At 41.0% G+C, this 20,599-nt stretch overlaps 2 protein-coding genes across 7 annotated transcripts in view; one reads left to right on the plus strand and one right to left on the minus strand.

Annotated features, from left to right (window-relative positions):
• WDFY4 (WDFY family member 4) overlaps positions 1–20,599 on the plus strand; it is a 146,424-nt gene that overhangs the window by 121,190 nt on the left and 4,635 nt on the right. For 5 of the 6 annotated variants that reach the window (XM_075423362.1, XM_075423364.1, XM_075423367.1 and 2 more), the window contains 8 exons: positions 6,190–6,402; positions 6,947–7,094; positions 7,963–8,120; positions 9,773–9,931; positions 13,772–13,951; positions 16,803–16,985; positions 17,616–17,697; positions 19,979–20,090. In XM_075423362.1, the coding sequence (XP_075279477.1) occupies positions 6,190–6,402; positions 6,947–7,094; positions 7,963–8,120; positions 9,773–9,931; positions 13,772–13,951; positions 16,803–16,985; positions 17,616–17,697; positions 19,979–20,090 (1,235 nt within the window). The remainder of the gene's footprint in view (positions 1–6,189; positions 6,403–6,946; positions 7,095–7,962; positions 8,121–9,772; positions 9,932–13,771; positions 13,952–16,802; positions 16,986–17,615; positions 17,698–19,978; positions 20,091–20,599) is intronic. The other variant, XM_075423366.1, reaches the window with a different exon arrangement.
• VSTM4 (V-set and transmembrane domain containing 4) overlaps positions 13,122–20,599 on the minus strand; it is a 60,920-nt gene continuing 53,442 nt past the window's right edge. The window contains exon 8 of the mRNA XM_075423373.1: positions 13,122–13,201. Coding sequence (XP_075279488.1) covers positions 13,187–13,201 — 15 coding nt within the window. The 3' untranslated portion in view covers positions 13,122–13,186. The remainder of the gene's footprint in view (positions 13,202–20,599) is intronic.

Consider the following 20,599-nt stretch of genomic DNA (forward strand, 5'->3'; position numbering starts at 1 on the left):
CAAGACATTGCATCATCCTGGTTCATCATGTGTACCTTCAGTTTCTGCTTCAGTGAGTTATTCTCACCTCTCCTACCCTATGCAGGCCCTGCCCCTGGGAGTTCAGCTTACGCTTTTTGTAATCTCCTTGTAGGTGACTGCATCCAAACCTGTGGCTACAACTGTCTTCTTTATTTTGATATCTCCAAATAAGCATCTCCTCCATTGACCTCTCCAATTGCTCGTTCCTAAATCTTATCTCTGATGTTCTTATTGACTGCCTTAAGTTTTTGTTCCCGTTTGAACAAAACCAGAGTCATACTCCTGTCTTGTAAATCTTCTTTTCTCCACTGTTCCCTTAACCCTTGACAGCAATCACCATGCTCCCATTAATTTGCCATTACTTTCATGTCCCTTGATTTGCACTTCTGTGCTGCATTCATTGTGATTGTCCATACCACTAAATCATTTCCATGCTTTTCTTGGGCATTCTCTTGAATCTTCCTCTCATTCTTTCTGATGTTCTGACACCTTATTTCAAATCAGTACAGAGACAACTGGAAGGAGACCATCTTCATTGTCTGGCATTTAGTACAAATCTCCTTCCCCGTGCCCTTATATTTTGAATTTCTGTATGGCTCCACTCCTTATACCTAAAGTGTCTCTCCTTTCCCTCTTGAGACCCTATACATCTATTTGATTTATTTGTTCTGGCCTCTTCTTACATCTCCTTCTCGCTGCGGCCACCTGGGTGCTGTCAGTAATCTAGTCTTAATCCCGTGTTTTGCAATGCCATTTTTTATCCATGTTTAAAAAAAAATTCCTTTATAAGCTGCTCTATGGGCTGTGGATCCATCCTGAAGAAAATGTTCTTTTATTTAATCAGTTTTAAGAGAACAGGCTCCTCGTAGCGTGCATCATCTGCATATCTTGCAAAGAATTAATTGTTGTTAAAACTTGATATTCTAAACACAAGTCAGTGCTTTGTAGCACATGCATCCCATGTTGTCTCTATAGGTTACTTATGCTTCAAACACTTTGGTTTGTGAATAACTCTGTGAGTCAGCCTGTTCAACTCTGGATTCATTCACACGTGATCAGGTTACTCCTGTGAGTGAACATGGATATGATCTGATCCTGTGCTTGCCTACTTTTTTGTGCAGTAGTCCTGCCTTTGTTTCTTTTCTAGGACTGTTGAGCATATAGTGAGATTTTTTTTTGTTTAATTGATTAAGAGTCTTTATTGTGAATTCATGACCCGAACACTTCACTTTAAATCTGTCAGAACAATAATGCTGAAAAAAAATGCTTAAAAGAAGTAGAATTTCTTACTACCTTACCTATTTTGAAATGGATAACTTTTTTATATACTTATTAAAAATCTTGTTTTCAGTCATTTTGAAAATGTGATTGAAAGTAGTCACCTATCACTTTTTGCCCCAGAATCCTTCCTCAATACATAAAAGATTGTGAATTACTGATATTCCAAGTTATAGAATAGCTGCTTACTATTATTAGCAGGTCTTAAGAGTCTCCATGCCTAGGAGCTTGACTCAGTGGTGTGCTGCCACACAGTTTAGTAACCTGAGCCAGTACATTGAATTTACAGCATATTCAGTAACTAATCAGTCCCTTTACAGAAGCTATATTAATCTTCTTGTTCTTGCTTTTATCCTGTATTTCTGTAACAGTTACATGTATAACTCAGATCACAGTACCCAGTACTACTGGGCTGACAAGCAGATAGTAAGTAGACCTGCTTGGGAAAAAAATGTATGGAAGAGTTTTTCAGCAGATAACAAATCAGGTTGAAATGGGAGTGTGTCAGTTGTAACAAGAAAATGTTTCAATAAATCATTTCAACATTCTGTGTTTGTAACATTTCAAAATGACATTTTCATTCCAATGTTTATATTATATTATAGGCTGAATTGAAAATATTTTATTTTATGATGTAGCTGTTATAGCTAGTATTGTATGGTATATAGCCTCATTATTAGTGAAATACAAGGATGTCATTTTTCCATATTTAGAATTGGGAAGGATTGAGGAGGATTTTGATACATGAGAAAATTAGACAGTTAGGCTTTTTGTTCTGATTTGGAAAGAAAATACTATTCAGTGTCTGAATTTCCCCCAGAACCTCTCTTACATTTTTCAGTCAGACTCTATCCACTGCCTGTTTGCAACCTATTAGCTTGAGGGGATAAGGAGAGCATGTTTTTGCCAAAGAGCTGAGATGCAGATAGATTAAGTGCCATTTTCAGACTGCTTAAGCTCCTGCACATACACAATAATATGTATTACTGAGTCAGGCATCTCTGAAGGTGCATAGAGAGCTATTTAGAGGCAGGGCTGTAATCACACTGAAAGGTAGTGGGAGGGAAGAGACCTGAGTTTTTGTCAGTGCCCATAACCACGTGATGATATATCTGCTTTGAGGAGATCCTTGTGTAAGTGTTGTGTGCACTTCAGGCTTGTACAGTGCTTGCCAAAGCAAAGAGTTGTGCCTAGGGAATGCCCAATCCTTTCCCTTGCAGGGAAGCGACTCCATGCTACCCACTGCAAATGGGGCCACTGATGTCAAACATGCAACAGTTCCCTGGTATTCCCCAGTGACTCCAATGAAGGCATGTAGGTTTTGAGGCTCTCTGGTTCCTTTCTCTGATCTGTCTCATGCTCTCTCTGTGACCTCCAAAGGTGTTTAGTTTCTGTTCTCCAGTTTTCCAAATATGGGAAAGACAACACTGTCCTTCCCTAACAGAGGTGCTGCAGACAGAAATGCATAGATGCCTGAAAGCTGCTGCAATTTTACACTGATGTTTTTCAAAGAAAAACACAGAGAGAAATACTATCTCTTATCTTGTGTCTTGTTTGGAGTGTAAAGTACTGAGCTATGCTGCTTGCTGCTTGTGTAATAGAGGGCACCCCAAAGGCACTTAGATACAGTGGGGAACATCTGCTTTTGCCTTGTACTTTGGAGTAAGGGTGCAGTATGGGAAAGAATCTCAATAGTCCCTGCATAGAATGGTTTTGCTGTCATTGTAGAGTGATCTCAGATTGAATGAACTAGATTTGTTTTGGAAGAAATGAAACCAAAAGCTGCGCTGCAGTTGTGCACTCCAGATGCTGGTGGCATTCAACCAGTGGGAGCAGACTAGATCTAGTTTGAAGTAAAGCCCCCAAAGTACATGTAATGTGGATACTGGGCCCTCTCTACCATCTGTTCTGTTCTACAGATCTGCTTCCACTAGCTGCATTATTTGATAACATTGGCACAGCTGATAAAGCCACACAACTTCTACAAATTAATACAAATCTCAAATACAAGCAGTTTAGCCAATGAAAGATCATGTTTAAAAACTCATTTTCTTTATGATTTGCCAGATCTGATCAGACCTCACGTGCAGTCAGCTCAATATTCTCTCTCCAACCATAGCTAGTACTAGATGTTACACAGGAGAGTGCAAGAAATCTTGCTGTGGAAAGAAAATTGATTAGCCTGCCTGGGAAAGTTTGTCTAACCTCAAGCTAGTGATCTTGAATTCTGAAATATGAGGGTTTCTGTCTCCTCTGAAATCATCCACAAGGCTGGATGTGCTTGTTACTGGTATCATGGTCATTTTTGTGAGGTTTCACAGTGAGATTAGTGCATTAAACAGATCTGGATCAACACTGTTCCGAGGTTTGGCTATTACTTTAAAGAATATGAGAGCAAAGAATTGTTCTTGACATGAAAATCTGAGTATCTCCCTGTTTCATGTTTAATAAGTTAGGAATCTAGTCTACTAAAGAAATTTGTTTACTTCCTCCTGAGTCCACAAGTTCTCTCTTCCTGGTTGGGCTTGTCATAGTGCTCAATGAAATACTGAGAGGCTGCACAGTTGCAGCTTTGTTGGTTGCTTTGTTTTGCTCTGGTAGTGATGCCAGGCAAAATTTACAGTTTGTAATTCATGGACTAACTGCCTTTATTAATGAGGATGAGTTCTGAGTCTGTTCATAAATGTTTTCCTGTTGTTTGCAGGGGACAGATTGTATGCCATGCTTGTTCTCTGAGCTACCCTGTGATAGTTATAACTGTGGGCAGGGTCATTTAAACCAGCTGCACTGGGCTAACTGTCTGCTCTGTGAAATGAGCCATTGTTCTGGATCCCATTAGCTTGTTTATTTCTGCTGTGCTTTGGGTGAGATGGTCTGCTTGGGAGACCTTTAACTGAGCATCAGGGAGTATTGCACAGTCAAATGATTTGGAGATAGCAAAGTATTTTTAATAATGCTTAACATTGCTGTTTGAATCATTGGGCAAGGCTGTTTGGGAATGCACAAAAATTTGGTGAGGCAGGTGATGGCAGGAGCAGTAGCATTTAGTGAAGTCTCATGTGTAAGGCTTGGGGTGGATGTATTGCCTCATAGCATCCCTCCCAGTCTTCTCTGGTAGTAATTATGCCTTCTGGTTCCGTTAATCCACACACCTGTCACTATGGGTGGCAAATCTAATCAAAGTTAACTATTTCTTATTTTGGGGAAAAGAGTTCAGACCCCGAGTTTTGCCAGGATGAGGAAATCTGGTGCTGTGACTCTCTGCTTAAGCCCTGTAAGGCTAGCAAAACATTTTGTGATCAAACCCAAGCAGTCTTGAAGCTTGTGTCATGCAGTTGCCCTGCTGTACCCTGACTCTACTATTGCAAAATCCCTTCCCTGTCTTGGCTTGCAACACCCCTTGCCATTTCAGTACAAGCTCTACGTTCTCTTTGCTGACTCATGGCATGCAGCCTCTCCTGCTGTATCATTCAGATCCAACTTAAAGCCCCTCTGCTGGTCATCTGCCTTTCCAATCTATGTTTATACATATCTTCTCAAATAAAGTCTCTGCTACTCAGTGTATTTCATAACTAAGACATATTTCTACAAATAGACTAGTAGCTTAATTTACTTGTAATTTATACCTGCTGGAGAGCAGCTCTGTGGACGGGGAGCTGGGTGTGCTGGTGGACGACAGGTTAACCGTGAGTCAGCAGTGTGCCCTGGTTGCCAAGAAGGCCAATGGGATCCTGGGGTGCATTAAGAAGAGTGTGGCCAGCAGGTCGAGGGAGGTTCTCCTCCCCCTCTACTCTGTCTTAGTGAAGCCCCATCTGGAACACTGTGTTCACTTCTGGACTCCCCAGTTCAAGAAAGATGAGGAGCTCCTGGAGAGAGTCCAAAGGAGGACTACAAAGATGATGAGGAAACTGGAACATCTCTCCTACGAGGAAAGGCTGAGGGAGCTGGGCTTGTTTAGCCTGAAGAAGAGAAGCCTGAGAGGGGACCTTATAAATGCTTATAAATGTCTTAAGGGTGGGTGTCAAGAGAATGGGGCCAGACTCTTTTCAGTGGTGCCCAGCAACAGGACAAGGGTCAACGGGCACAAACAGAAGCTTAGGAAGTTCCAGCTGAACAGGAGGAAGAACTTCTTTACTTTGAGGGTGACAGAGCACTGGAACAGGCTGCCCAGGGAGGTTGTAGAGTCTCCTTCTCTGGAGATATTCAAGATGTGCCTGGACAAGGTCCTGTGCAGCCTGCTCTAGGTGACCCTGCTTCGGCAGGAGGGTTGGACTAGATGACCCACAGAGGTCCCTTTCAAGTCCTAATATTCTGTGATTCTGTGATTATATATAAAGCAAAGTGGTGGTACCAAATGCTAACAAATGTTTTGCTCATTTAAACCACAGAATAATAGAATGATTTGGGTTGGAAGTGACCTTGTGGATCATCTAGTTCCAACTCTTCTGCCATGGACAGTGACACCTTCCACTAGACAAGATAGCTCAAAGCCCCATCCAACCTGGCCTTGAACACTTCCAGGGACACTGTTGGTGAAGACATGATAGCACAGGCTTTGATATAGGCTGGAAGCTGGAAGATGCGCCAAGATTTGTGGAGTGCTTGCACATTGCTTAGTGGAACCTCCCCGTGTTGTCTTTGAGAACGTTGCCCCTTGATGTCTGCTAAGTCAAGCATGCTGCGCTCTGTCCTTGCTTTTCCTATGGGGATCCACCCTTCATCTCTTTGGTCATTTTTTGTGAGGATGTGCTGAGATTGATGGTACTGGAGGAGCTGAAAGTGTGAAGATTCACTTGCAGAGAATTTACATCTCCAGCAGGGACTGGAAAGTGGTAATGCATTTGTAATGGATACACTCTACTGAATGAATTAATTTTCTTTTGCTTTCAGGCATTGGAAAGTGACTATGTCAGTTCACACCTGCATCGTTGGATAGATCTTATTTTTGGCCACAAGCAACATGGCTCAGCTGCGGTGGAGGCAGTTAACACCTATCACCCTTACTTCTATGGAGACAAGATGGACCTCAACAACATTAAAGATCCTCTTATTAAGAGTACCATTCTGGGTTTTATCAGCAACTTTGGACAGATACCAAAGCAGGTACCACTTCATCATGCGAGTAGAGAGCATAATTTATTTCAATCTTCTAGTGTTTCAACTGGAAAGCAAGAATAAAAACTTAAATCAGAGACACTTTCTAATTTAAATCTGCTGAAAGGTGGGATATAGACATCTCCATATTGTGTACTACATCAGTATGTACCCACATACATGTTGTGATTCCACTTCCTAATCATTCTGTTCCTGTTGTATGCTATACAGCTGTGGCATCAAATCTGAGTTCTGCTCTTTCAGTACAATCACATGAGTAACCTCTAGTCTGGGAATGGGTACAGTCAAATAAAAACAGCTGAAAGTCTCACCTATATTTTTCTCTCTTCTCCTAAATTGCTGGGATTAGCTTCCTATCTCTGTGAGGAAGGGATGTAGTCTGACAAAAATGTAATAAGGGTAAGATTTTATTTAAATTAAGAGGTTCATGTATGACAGTCCTGGAGTCTAGGATTAGAGACTTAAACAGATGTGTCCCCTGCATGATCTGGCTAACAGAGATTCATTTTTCAATGCCATTGCTTTGTTCTAGCTCTTCACAAAACCACATCCATCCAGGAATGCCCAAGGGAAAAGTTCATCAGGAAGAGAGACTGTGCTGTCCCTTCACTCAGGTGGAATTCTTCCTCCTTTTATGAGTAGCCTGCAAAACCTGAAGCTCTCACCAGTTACAATAAAAGGTGCTCTAGGGGCTGTGCTCCATTTTTTGAGCTAATAAATGCACAATTCTTGGATGGGGTGAATCTGCATTTTCAAGAGCACAGAAGTAGTCACACATCTTCGTATGAATTGGTACAATCAGGATCTCTTCTGCCAATTGTTGTTTATGTATGTGTGTATTGTGAGTGGGCATTGAAAACACTCAAATAGGAAAAGTCTTGAAACTTCTGTTGTAGGGTTCAGAACAGATTTTTTTTTTTGTAAGACACCTAAATCTTTTTTCTCTTCTACATTCAGAATATGTTAAATTGAAATATGAAGCTCACTGTTTTCCATTCTCATTCTCTCTTCTTATGTTCAACAGCAAAGCAAATACTGTCTTTCTCCACTTCTCGATCTTCAAATCTTTTCTTTTTCTTTATCTTTTTCTTAGTCTGTCACTTTTCTTACCACGAAGAAGCCTGGAAAATTTCAGTATGTCTACTTTTCACCCCACAATGATGTTCTTTATATCACACATCTTTGTGGGGACAGTGGGCTCCTTTAACTGTACTACAGCTGGTGTTGGTGACATGCCTGACATCCTCTGTAGTGCATGGCATAAGGCAGTCTGCCAATGAAAAGGAGCTTAATGACACTGCTGTTAAACGCCCTCCTCTGGAGCACATCACTCCCTCTGCATGGATTTATGTGGTCCATTGGAAAGGAGTGTTTCCACTATTCTGCTTGGAATATCAGTTGTAGAGTGAAATCCTGTCTGTGGGCCTGGGCACAGCACTGAGCCCAGCTGTGGGACTTGCCAGCCTCACCACACAAGCTGTGCAAGGAGGAAAGTTAATGTAAGATCTGCAAAAACAACAGAATTAAATATAATCTCTGTTTTATCAGACTATCCCAAGGGAGCTATTGGGCACATTGTTCATACTGAAAAAGGCATTCTGGCTGTTGAAAAAAAAAAAGTTTTGATGCCCCCTTTTTGGAGCAAAACATTCTGCTGGGGATTTGAGGACTTCACCTGCTGCTTTGGCAACTATGGGTCTGAGAAGGTAAATATGAAAAAGTTTAAGCATTCCAGAAATTAATTATATGTGTGGTCTTTGGCTGGTTTGGGCACCCATTTCAGAGGCTGTTCGGGAGCGGATTTCAGAGGATGCTGTACAGACCTTTCTCACAGTCAAGCTTCTTGAGGAATGTCAAGTTGGATATCCCACCACAGTACAAAGTCATTCTACACTGCTGAAAAATGTGGGATTTCCTCTCTAAAATATCTCGAGTTTTCCTTCCAGTGACTGTGTTGTCTGTTAAAATGAAGGAGAAACCACATTTCATGGGTTGTAAGGACAATACAAGGTCTCCTGACCACTGATTAGAAATTTCATTGTGCAGAACTTTCTGCTGGAATTAAAAGAAGACCATCTGTCAATTCCACTCTGGCTCCCAAGCTTAGCCCATTCATTCAAAATAATAATGTATTCTATTCTAGAAAGTTAATACCCTTACTTCTTTACTATTAAAAATCAATGGTCTATGTCATCACACTGCTTGTTAGAACTGCACTTGACAGATCCAGTTTCTTCCTCTACCACAAACACATCAATTTTTAGATGTGTTTGGGACAATGTTATGACACTCAGAGGCATCTGAGTTACCTTGGGTGCCAGAATGGTAGAATACATCAATCAGCAAGATACTGACAGGTATTTGTGCAAGCCACATCATTATGTTTTGACAGACATGCCCCCAGCCAATGGAAGTGAAAAAGCCATGAGTTGTATTTTACTTTCTGCTCCCTGTTTAAAATTATTGAGAGTTTTCTCCATTGATTTCAATTCAAATGAGTGCTTAGCAATTCATAGTGCTGCTGTAGGTATAAATTATGTGGTTTGTCTCTTCAAAAGTCAGGATGTCACTTAGCCTAGTGACACTGAGCATAGTGAGTGTGATTGCACACTCACTATGAGAAGTAGTTGGGAGTACAACTGGAGTTCTCTCTGGGTCAACAATGCCTCTGGATGCGAACTTCAAGGAAATTTTTGTCCCCGTTGTAAGTACTTAAAGGTTTGTTCTGTCAGTGGTATGGGTTTTGAGCTGTGCCATCCAGCTCCACCAGAATCATTAGCACCATATTGTTGTCCCATTGTGTGGGAGAGAGCTAATGCATAATGTAAGCAGAAGGATGTGCTATAATTAATAGATGTGACCTTGGTTTAGGCTGGTCAGGGTGCTGCTAACAGCCATTGGCACAGAATGGAATTTAGTTCTTTGGCTTTTGGCTTCTCAATCCAAGTAAAAGCAGGATTACAGAGCTTGGCACTAACTCTGTTAGCAATGGCCATCACAGTCTGAGCTTTCTTTTCAATCTACACTGAATGTTTGCATTCTGTCACTATATGGTGACAGAATAGGTTCGTCTGAAGTTATGTAGCAAGTCTGTGGCACAGGAGACATAAGACACTGACCTTTGTCCAGCCTTCCAGTTTGGCCCCTGGAGGATAGCACAGCTGCATGCAGCCACAGTCTATGTGAGCACATATTGTGCAACTGTGTTGTAAGCATAGAGACTGGTTAAGATCAGCTTTTCTTTCCTGCATTTGGCGAAACGGAGGCTCAGTTCTGATAGTTGAATCTGTCATTTGGTATTAATAAATGCACGATATCACCAGATTAGTATTTGACTTAAAGCTGCTTTCCTGTACAGAACGTGACAACATTTGAGTGCATGGCGGACTGGGGAAAGTGCCTCTGCGCTGTGTGTCCTTCAGCAACTACCGTAATCACATCTGGAACAAGCTCAGTTGTGTGTGTATGGGAGCTTTCCTTGGTCAAGGACAAAGTGAAATGTCTAAACTTGAGACAGGTCAGTACTGTGGCTCTTTTGCTATAGAAACTTAATGAAAACCAAAAAATTAGTTTCTTTCTCTCAGACGACCAGCAGAGGAAACACATCTGGGTGAACCAAGGAGGCAGAAAAAACCCAACACTCAGCAGTACCATGTGACAGCCTATTATCCAACCAGGAGCTGATAATATGACTTATACCCACAGCTTGTAGTAATGAACTCTGCTTGGTGGTTGGTTTTTGTTTCCTTTGGTAGCATTTCCTAAAGTTTATAATGATCAAAGAAACAATGAAGATAAGATGCTCTCCTCACTTGAAATGCAGCCAACCCTTGGATTATTTTTAAAAACAGTATCACACATGGAGATTCTTATAGTTCTTTTTTTGGGCTGCTACAGCAATGGACAGGATCTCCGAAACAGCCTATGAACTTACCTGATGAAGACGAAAGCTCAGCTAGGCAATGTTCTTGATTCTTTTCTCTCAGCCTGAAGTCAGAACATAAAAGCTTTTATCTGTCGCTCCGTGAGGCAGGGATGCATCCAATAAGAGTGATAGTTTGTGTCCTCATTGTCCAAAGTCCTTCAGTGGTTGTTGATTTGGAGCTCGTCTGTAGTCATCAAACAGCTGTATAAATGCTATTTCATTTACAAAAGTGAATTCTTATGCAAGATTTGTGTGATTCAGCTATGTTGAGTTCTCAGCTTTACAGGTAAAGCTCTTTCTTATCTGAAAGACAGCATGGGACCCTTTTTCCCTAAGAAATCAAGAGACAGAAAACACTCTGCTACTTTTAGGCAAACTAATAAAGGTCTCCAAATGTTAGAATCTTCTTTTGTTCATTTGCTCTGGAGGGATATTCAGACAGTATTTCAGTGCTTTCCATACCCTGAGGCAAAACTTATTTTATTTGTCATTAAATGATGTGAAAACTTCAATATCTCTTGGGATGCCAGAGAAGTATTTAGATCCTCATTTATCTGAAATTATTGTGTGTTGAAATTAGGGGGGGGGAAACTGTGTTTAGAGCACTCTCTTCTGAGGTTTATGATGTTTCCTGCTTGAGAAGAAGGCAGAAATATGAGACAAAGTCTTCAGTGATGACCTTTTAATCTAACTGGTTGTTATTCCAAACCAGGCCATGGAAACAGGAATGGACGAAATAGCAGTAGAGAAAAGCATAACAAATAATCTTCATCAACATCGAAAATTATACCAGTGAGGGGATTAGTTTGAGTTTCAGGCAACTGTTTGAAGAGGCTGACTTTTATCTCCAATATATTGTCTCCATATTGTCTTTAACAATCTAGAATCAGCTTTGCTGATGTGTTCCACTGTGATTAATCTGGTAGAATACAAAGTCCACAAAGTGGCATGAGATCATGCAATGACAAATTCTGTATTTTTTCCTTCTCTTTGCTAGAAGAGCCTTTTCTTTTTTTTGATGACTGCCTGGCATAGATGTAAATTTGAACTATGGTTCTAAATGTCTTTCAGTGAATTACTTGCTGCTTTCATGTAATTCACTGCTTCATGGTAGCTGCTTTTTCTGCTGAACAAAAAAATTGTATCATCTTTCCTGAGAGAGTGAGCTTTGCTTAAGTAAAGCTGATGTGCTATAAAGTGGATGCTATTCACTTACCAGCTGTCTCATGGGACTGGCACACTCTGGTTTGGAATGTAGTAAAATACAGAAACTGTATTTCAGCAGAAAAAGTCACTTTTCCCTCTCTAGCAGGGGCTGCTTCCACAGTTTTGTGGAACACTAGAGATTGAGCATAATATCCTCAGTATTGATCCCTGCAATTTACCAGTTCCCTCAGTGTGCATGAGCAGAGCGATCAGTGGGAACCAGCCCCCAGAATTTCTGGCCAAATGAAACACTAGACTGCGAGACTTTCAGGGAGGTGTTGAGTGTAGCTGTGAAGTGTCTGTGTCCACGTCCATCAGTTAAGTTGGATGGTCTAACTTGGTTTAAGTTTTCATGGACTAAGCATTCCTGCAGTGAAACTGGTCTTCTTTTTTGTGTTTTGATGTTTGTGAATTTACTCTGAAGATAGGCCTCAAAGTTCTTTCTGCAGATATGCTGCAGGATATTGCTTCTTAAGGGAAAACCTTTAACTCTTTGCAGAGCGATAATGAGAAGACAGTAGAAAGATAAAAGCATGTGACTATTTTTGTATGAATATGCATTGACACGCAGGTGAATTGAAGTTGAGATTATCACGGGCTCAGGTCTAGCCCTCTCTTCCACATTCATCTTGTCTTTAAAGCACTTCACTGCCAGGTAGGATATTTACAGGTTAAAAAAAAAAAAAGAAAAAAAAAATGTTTTATTAAAACCTGTGCAGGAGCTTAGCTTGGCTTGACTTGGTAGTTTGGATGCTGTCACAGTGGGTACATTTTCTTTCATGATTTTGAGGAGGGAGAGGGAATTTGGAGCCCTTGAACCTGCCTTCTCCCAGCCCTTTTTGCAGGGGTCTTGTGCAGTTTTCAAGCACAGCCACGGGGTTACACCCAGGCCTTTGTAAAGAGATTGTTCTACAGCCAGTCCAAATCTATTGCAGACCCTCATTTTCTGTGCTCAGTTGAGACTGTTGCTGACCTCTGAAAACCACTGTTGGAGACTGCATTTTGTGCCAGTATTTTTAGTTGACAGTTCTTGTGAATGGAATAAATCACAAGCTGAAATACATCCCTTGCAGTTACCGGTCACCCTCAGTAGTACACAGCCTGCTGCAGCTCAGCTTCTTCACCAATGGATTAGTTTGAATACTGTAGTCCTAGTAACCTTGGCAAGTGGCAGCACATGTTAGCCAGCAAGAGTTCAATCTCTCAGTCACACACTGGAAAAGAGTATGGAGATGTGTCTGCAAAAATCACCTGGGTCGTGGCTCTCCTGCTTTGTGCTAAACTGAGACAGATCCTGAAGATGTGCTAATTGTGTCGTGTAGAGAAAGCCAGCAGGGGATATGCATTTACTGTTACAACCAACATTAAAGCTGGTGGGTCTGATTTTTCACAGTAAGGCAGCTAGACATTGAGCCCTGAATGGCCTTTTAGGAAAGCTGTGAAGGACTACGTTGCCCTACAGTCTTTACTTTCATTGATGGTTGTGCAGCTGAAATGTATACTGCTGTCACTCGAGAATGCTGCATTAAACAGTTGTCATCAGTATACTTCCATCCATGATTTCTATCTGTACTATTAAAGCACCTAAAGTGTAGTCTTTTTTTATGAAACTGTTTAAGGCTACATTAATCTGGGCACTCCTTATGTCTCTCGAACCTATAAAACAAAACAAAAGGATGTTGGACAATGATGAAAGAGAAGGGAACTCATATATGGCTTTAAAGCAAAAATTATCCCCCGATGCTGTTTTTCTTCTTAACTAAAATTGGAAAAATATTATTACTTGTTCAGATAAACAGAAAGAAAAAACTGGGGAAGGTCACTGAGATACAAACTGATAAACTTTGTTTTAAAATGTTTTTTTAAATATTGAGAAATAGTAATTTTCAAACACAACTTTTTCTTGAAACTGCATGGACTGAAGTGGAAAATGGTGGTTTGCTGTTGAGCAGAAAGCACTGTTGTAGAGTCTGGAATGTATGCCAAGGGCTATGATTTAGTGCACAGCTTAGGGCAAATCATTTAATCTCTTGGACTCTCAACTTTCCTCAATCATAAGTTTAGGACAGGGATGCTTCTATAAGATCCTTCGGGATTTCCCCCTCATACCTTTTTCAGTTGTCCAAATAATAACTTGATTGCTTACTGAGCAAATGGCAGTAGGACTGTGGTTCCTAGTAAATCAGCCACTCTGTTGTGGTTCATCAGTTGCTTTTTCTCCACCAGGCTTTGTATGGGCACACTCAGGCAGTGACCTGCCTTGCTGCATCTGTGACCTACAGCATCTTTGTGAGTGGATCCGATGACAGAACCTGCATCATCTGGGACCTGAACCAGCTGACATATATAAACCAGCTTCCTGCCCATGAGGCAAGCCTCTGTTGTGTTGCCATCAACAATTCAACAGTAAGATCTTCATTTGTCATCTTTCTTCTGATGTATCCATGACCATTTCATAATAATTTAATGGGTGCTCTTCCCAATGTAACAACAACCTGAGAGTCTGATACATTGATTTTTTTTGTTTCTACAGAGATTGCTAATAGTGTTCTTAATGATGAGAGGCAAGCACTAAAAGCAACATCTTAGACTGAATAGCCAAGTAGAAGCATCTTAGAATGGGTAGATAGCAAGATTAAACAACTTTTAGTTTACAGAGCATGAAATATTGTCCTGGTAGCTCCTGGATTTGACTCACCCATAACCTTATTGCCTCCAGTGTTTCTTTAACTTCTCCTGACATTCATACAGCAGAGCCATGTTAGCTGAGGCATGTTAGACCTCAGTCTGCATGTAATTTCCTTACACCTTTGTGGTGACAATGTTGGCTTTACTTTCCCTTCTACTCTCAGGTGTGGAGTGGAGGCTCTTGATAGTGGTGAGTATAAGTCTGTCTTGGTCTGTGCCTGGCCAGAATTGCATGCATGTTGATAGGAAAATATTCTGTATTGGATTTTACTGTAAACACTCTGGATGAGAATTTTTCCAGCCTTCTACCTCCCAAAATTTTTGCTTGCACATTTGTATTTTTTGTCTCTCTTAATATACTAGAGCATGATTCCAACTGCTTAGACAATTCAAGGTTGGATCCAGTACCAGAGCTTGTACAAAGGGAGGCAAAACTGAGTTCATAGCAGTAAGAAACCAAGCAGACATTCTCTATTTAGTCTGTACCAAAAGAGTCATCTCAGAGCTTTATTAGCCATGCAGTCTGATGGTTAGTAATTGAGGGTGGGAATTAACTAGTCTGTTCAGTGCCAGCTCAGCTTCTGGCCCCAGGGCTCCTAGTTAGTATAAAACAGCCAGTGGCTTCAGCAGGCCGGTTCAGAATACCCTGGTGGTCCCTCATGAAGTCAGCTGAAGCAGTGCCATGCATTCAGAAATGAGTGGGTGGGCTGGTGCAGACCATAGGCTTGAGACCCCAAGAGGATGGAGTCCTCTCCTTTCTATGCACCAGCCCAAAACTGACAGTAGCATTTTTAGTTGGTAGCCCCTCTTCCTAGCTGTCCAAAACAAGATGGTCTGTGCTGGGAAGTCTGGTGATTGATCCAAAAGCAGTTGTCCAGCTTGCTGGAGTGCAAATATTTAAACTGATTTGACAATTGTCTGCAGAAATGTTCATTTAAAAGAGGAAAAACCTTAGGAAAATATGACTGAAACTTCAAGGAAAGAAAGATGAAGGGGTTCATATGTTGTGGATGAAAAATTTTTTTTTGACATCAGCAGAAAAGGATGTTTAATTCTTTAATGTGTTTTTGTTTAAATTTTCTATGTATATTTATATATTATACTGTGAAGACAGAAACAAAATGTTTCCATTGTGCTAAATTAAATATTTTGATTGATACAATAGTGTATGTTTATTAAGAAGTTTTTTTCCTGGAAAATACAGAAAGTTTTGAAATTTGAAAGTTCTGAACCACACACTGTTCTGTGAAATAAGAACCCTGTGCAGCTCTTTGTTATTTGATCGTAGATTTTTATATTTGCTTGAGCGTCTAGAAGCTCCATGTATAGATTCAAACCTCATGGTGTTAGTATCACATAGACAGAGAATAAAAAGGCTGTCCCAAAAACTTCATAAGCTAAGGGGGATTGTAAAAGCTTGCTGTAACTAATTCTTTCAGTTAGTTTTAAATCCCTGGTCTAGACCTGAAAAACACCATAGATCATTGCGATATGCCCCCACATTATGTAGTGTCATGCAGGTAAGGTAGTTGAAATTTGATCTCTTCAATTATTTTCACCTTGTTTTGAATGCACCATCCTTGTTTTACCTTCAGAATTCTGCCCTGCAGTGTGAGGAGCCCTGGCCCCAAATCAGGCAGGAGTGAAGTACAGTGTTAGTTGATTTAATCCAGGTGCATGCTGCTAATTTAAGGGCACACTGGCCTTTGCCAGAATCAGCTGACTTTGCTGGTGGTGTTTTTTTTAACTGGTTCTTAGCAGGCATCAAGGGTGGAAAAGTTAGGTGGAATTTCAGTTAGTAACTTGATCAAAATCACTTTTGATAAAATAACTTAAAATTGCAGTATTGGCTCTTGGTTCTGCGTGTTTCTTGCCCCTAAGGGGTTACCTGTGTATCTGCTCCTTACATGCAGTCTGTGGTAAGACTATGTACCTGCACGGAAGGGAGAGGATAGGAAAAATTCAGTTGCAAAGGATGTTCTCTGCATCAGAAGTGCAGCTCAGTGAATGCTGAGCTGGTCATTGGTCAAATACAAAACACACTCTAAAAATGCGATGACATTAAGCTCCCTGTGAGGGGCAGAGGAGGACTGTAAAATCACCAAAGTCTCCACAGCTAAGCAGGTGAACGCCATGTCCTTGTTTAAGAGAGCGTTTATTTGGCAAACTTAAAAGAGCACTAGTCCTGACCAGAACCTGTGCTAGGCATTGCCTGTACACAATCACCATCCCTGACAGTAGCTAGGTCAGTCTGTCAGTCTGCTTTTTTAGTAAAAGCCTGAATTTTCTGGAAAATAGAAAGGGAACATTTAGAGAAATGTTTTTGTTGTTTTTTTTTTTAAAAAAAAAAACCACCACCATACTTTCTGCTTTATCTTGCTAAATCTGAGACAGTTGGTTTGGGTTTCTATGATGTAGAAATGTCATCTCTGGTTTAAATCATCTGCCCAGAATAAAAACAAAGGTCAGAATTTAAGTCAGAGCAACTCTGTAATTTATAATCAGCACTTAAGAGTTCTGAGGAGGATGAGTGTAGGATTTTGAAACATTGCTTTCTGCTTTGTTACAGGGTGATATTATATCTTGTGCTGGATCTTACCTATATCTGTGGACAGTCAATGGCCAGCTTCTTGCAAGCATTAACACAACCTGCAGCCCTGAAAGCCATATTGTTTGCTGCTGCTTTGCTGAAGTGACGGACTGGGATACACGCAGCCTCATCATCACAGGAAGCACAGATGGAGTGGTGAGGGTAGGTGCACGGGGGACAGGAAAGGAAATCCTGATTTGCTGGGGACCAGAGGCAGAATTCTGCATACTAAATGGAGGGACAGAGCTACTAAAAGCCCGTGCCACTTTCTTAACAGGGAAGCACAGGGCAGAAGCTGAGAATCAGAGTGAAATATTTGCTTCCTATCAACATTTATCCTTCTGAATGGAGAAGTCTTTGCCATTCAGGAAGAGTTTTGAAAACATGCTTCTCATCCTGGTGCGGTTTTCAAAGTAAAAATTATATTGACCATCGTAAATATGTTTGAGTCTGATTTCTGAGAATTGGTTCACAGCTCATTTTATGAAGTTATACTTTCTCAGGAGCAGGAATTCACTGCTGGTTCCACCTCCAGTCTGGTGGGAGAGCTTCCTGGGTTACTGGGATCCTTGTTAGCATGTCAGCCCCACAATCCCACCAGCTCCCTGCATACATTTCTCCAGTGTGACGCCCGGCAGCACAGTGGCCAAGGGAGAGATGACACTGAGAAATTTTGTTCTGATGTTAAAAGTCCAATTTCAACCCCTTGCTGGGAAGCAGACAGCCACATCTCTCTCTTGTTGCTTTGTTGTATTCCATGCTTTTTCCATTTTTACCTCCTTGCTGGCACAGCTGTGGAAGACTGAATACACCTATATCCCAGGCCAAGATGTTAGACCGCGGAGAGGCACGATGGAAGAGCCAGGCAACATGGGTATGGCCACAGGGTGGACTGTGAACTGCAATGTGACTATGTGCTGCAGACCTTGTTTGGTTGTGGGGAAGGAGAAGGTGTGTGAGCGCAGTGATGTGAAGGGAAGATGGTGCAGGTGACTAGTACAATGTTACTGTAACCAGCAACAGAAGTAGTGAGTAGCTACTGCTCTACGTTAGAGACAGAGAAGAGCCCTCAGACACCAGTCTCATGAGCACATCATGCCTGGATGAAGCTGAAAGTTTCTTCCTAGGGTCTGTAATAGGTTATTCCAAGTTTGATGGATCACCTTTCTGCATAAACATATGCAACTAATTAACTATCCTGGCTCCACGAAGCCTGTTCCCTTGGCACCTCTACTGATGGCCTGTACTAAAATATTCTGGCATAATGTCAGAGTGGGCTGTGCCAGACCCTGCACTGGGATGGAACTTTGTTGTCTTTGCCACATCACATGAGGTCAGAGGCCCTTCAAACTGGTGGGAGTCCAGCAGCACGTCCTAGTGCATGGATTATTCAAGGCTATGCCAAGCTGAAGCTGATGCCCTGGAGTTCTCACAGAGCTGAGATTAATAAGATGATGGGGCTACAGTTCTGACTGGTATTAGGCACAGCTCAAGCTCACTTCTCTGTTCTAATACAGGAGCTGAAACCTGCCAGGGAGCTTTAAAGGCATGTCCTAAATAGCACAGCTTCTCTTTGCAGCACATTTTATAAGAGAAACAAGTGTGGTGTTAGTATGTATAATTTACGCTACTTATTTGTTGTCATCCTGATTACAGATATTCTCTGGTGTTTAAATTTTAGGCACACAATTTGCATAGCTATAGAGTTCTAGATGTAACATCTGCACAAAAAGATATTATACAGTATCTGGGCATTATCACTGAGATCCTCAGAAGTGCTGTTTGTGGAACTTGGCATCTACATTACTTAGATGATGTGAAAATATTTATGCATACAGTCGCATATTGGAAATGCCAAACTAGATGTCCATCCTACCTGTTGTCATGTCTCTGAGGATAGCTAGAGGTACATGCTTCTAGGGAAGGTGCAAGAACACCAGAGATGCCAGATGTGAGATAGTTTGACTGTGGTAGCTACGTATTTGGTTTCATTGTGGTCTCTAACCAGAGATTGCTGTAAGTCTAAACAAAAGACTTAATATTCCTTCCAAAATCCTTGTGGTATTCTGTAGTCATTTTGCAGATACTTTTTACATGTAGAAATGTCCAATTTGTTTAAGAATTCCCTAAGTTCTTGTCTGTAACTTCCTGTGGCAGGTATTTCCATGTTCTATTTACATGAGGTATGATTTATATCAGGTATGATATTTACATCAGGTATGATTGCATAGGAATGCCTCGGAACAAACTGAGATTTTAGCTATTTTTAAAATTTATATCTTAAACAGTTTTCTAAACGAGGACTTAAGAGCTGCCCATGGGAGCACAGCAGAGTACTCCTGTTTGTGTCTTTTTCAGAGAGGATCACAGAAGATGTGCACTGATCCCAGGCATCTGGTGATGGGTGCAGACACACACGTGTTTGCACATGAGCATAAGGATGCATGTTCTTAAATGCATAAAGCAACAGTGTTCTTCATTAAAGAGTTGAGAGGTGTAATCAAAGCAGTGACATGCTCCCTGAAATTATTCGGATGACTTCAGACTTATTTTAAATTGCCAAATATTCTCACATCTCATTCTACGCATTAAAGAAAATAAAATAATAATAATAATAAAATTAAAGTAAAATTAATACAAAACACAGTCATTAAAAAGATTAAAAACACTACGACTGAGTTATGTTGTTAGGTGTGTGTGTATGTATGTGTGTGTATGTGAAATGTTCTCAACATTTAATTATTGGTTCTATTATGAACAGATTTAGATAAGTTGATAATACCAGGGCTTTATGTAATTTCTTTTTACTAGGCAATTATGGGCTATATTATATCCTGGCAGCAAGGTATTGTGGGGCATCTTATTAAGCATAGAGCCAGTGAAAACTGATGAACAATTTTGCTGAACTAGGCATGCAATTTAGAAAGCAATAATACACAAATCCAATTTAGCACACAATTGATACAGCCGCACGTCAGCACATGTAACTATCATAGCCACAAATTAAATTGGGATGGGCCTATTTTGCAACAGCACAGGCTGAGATTAAATATATTTGTTCTCAACTTAACAACTTGCTGACCATAAATAATAACAATCCCATCCATGCGGCCCCCAGATACTTTCTAAATATTTATTTTTAAACCACACAACAGGTAACAAGTTTGGAAAACATCTTCTTCTCTGTCGGGAATTGAATCCCAGCCTTGCCTTGACTGGAAAACCAAGCAAGACCAACCCAGCAGTGACGGCGCTGGCTGTATCCAGGTACCATCCTTTCCTTTGCATGGCAGCTGGCACTTGTCAGAGGGACCCATGCCACCCTCGCAGTCTCCGCCGTGCCACCCTAGGTCGGCAGGGGTTTTCATTTTATTCCGGAGTTTCTATTACTGCTGCTGTTTTGGGGTTTTGTTGTTGTTGTTTTTTTCTAAAATTTCAGTCAAATCACTCTTAGCTGAATGCACTCACTCAGGGAGCTGGCCTGGCTGACTGTACGAAGTGAGGGATGTTGGTATAGTCAGCGATCAGACAGGAGATAACCCAGGAGAGATGGCAGGTTTTGCCCAGAATAGATGTAGATAGAGATCAGTAGCTGCTGCACTGTCTCTGCACCATAGAAAAAAAGCTATCCTAGGAGGTGCTGGAGATGCTATCTCCTTAAAATGCAAACAGGAAGTTTTTTGGCCAAAGGACAACTTTGTTGTCAAACTCCACTCAGTTTGCACCGCCAGCAGTAATTTAGTTTACTCAATCCCCCTCCTGCAGTTTCATCTGCC

This window comes from Opisthocomus hoazin, chromosome 6, assembly GCF_030867145.1.
Source record: "Opisthocomus hoazin isolate bOpiHoa1 chromosome 6, bOpiHoa1.hap1, whole genome shotgun sequence".
Classification (NCBI taxonomy): Eukaryota; Metazoa; Chordata; class Aves; order Opisthocomiformes; family Opisthocomidae; genus Opisthocomus; species Opisthocomus hoazin.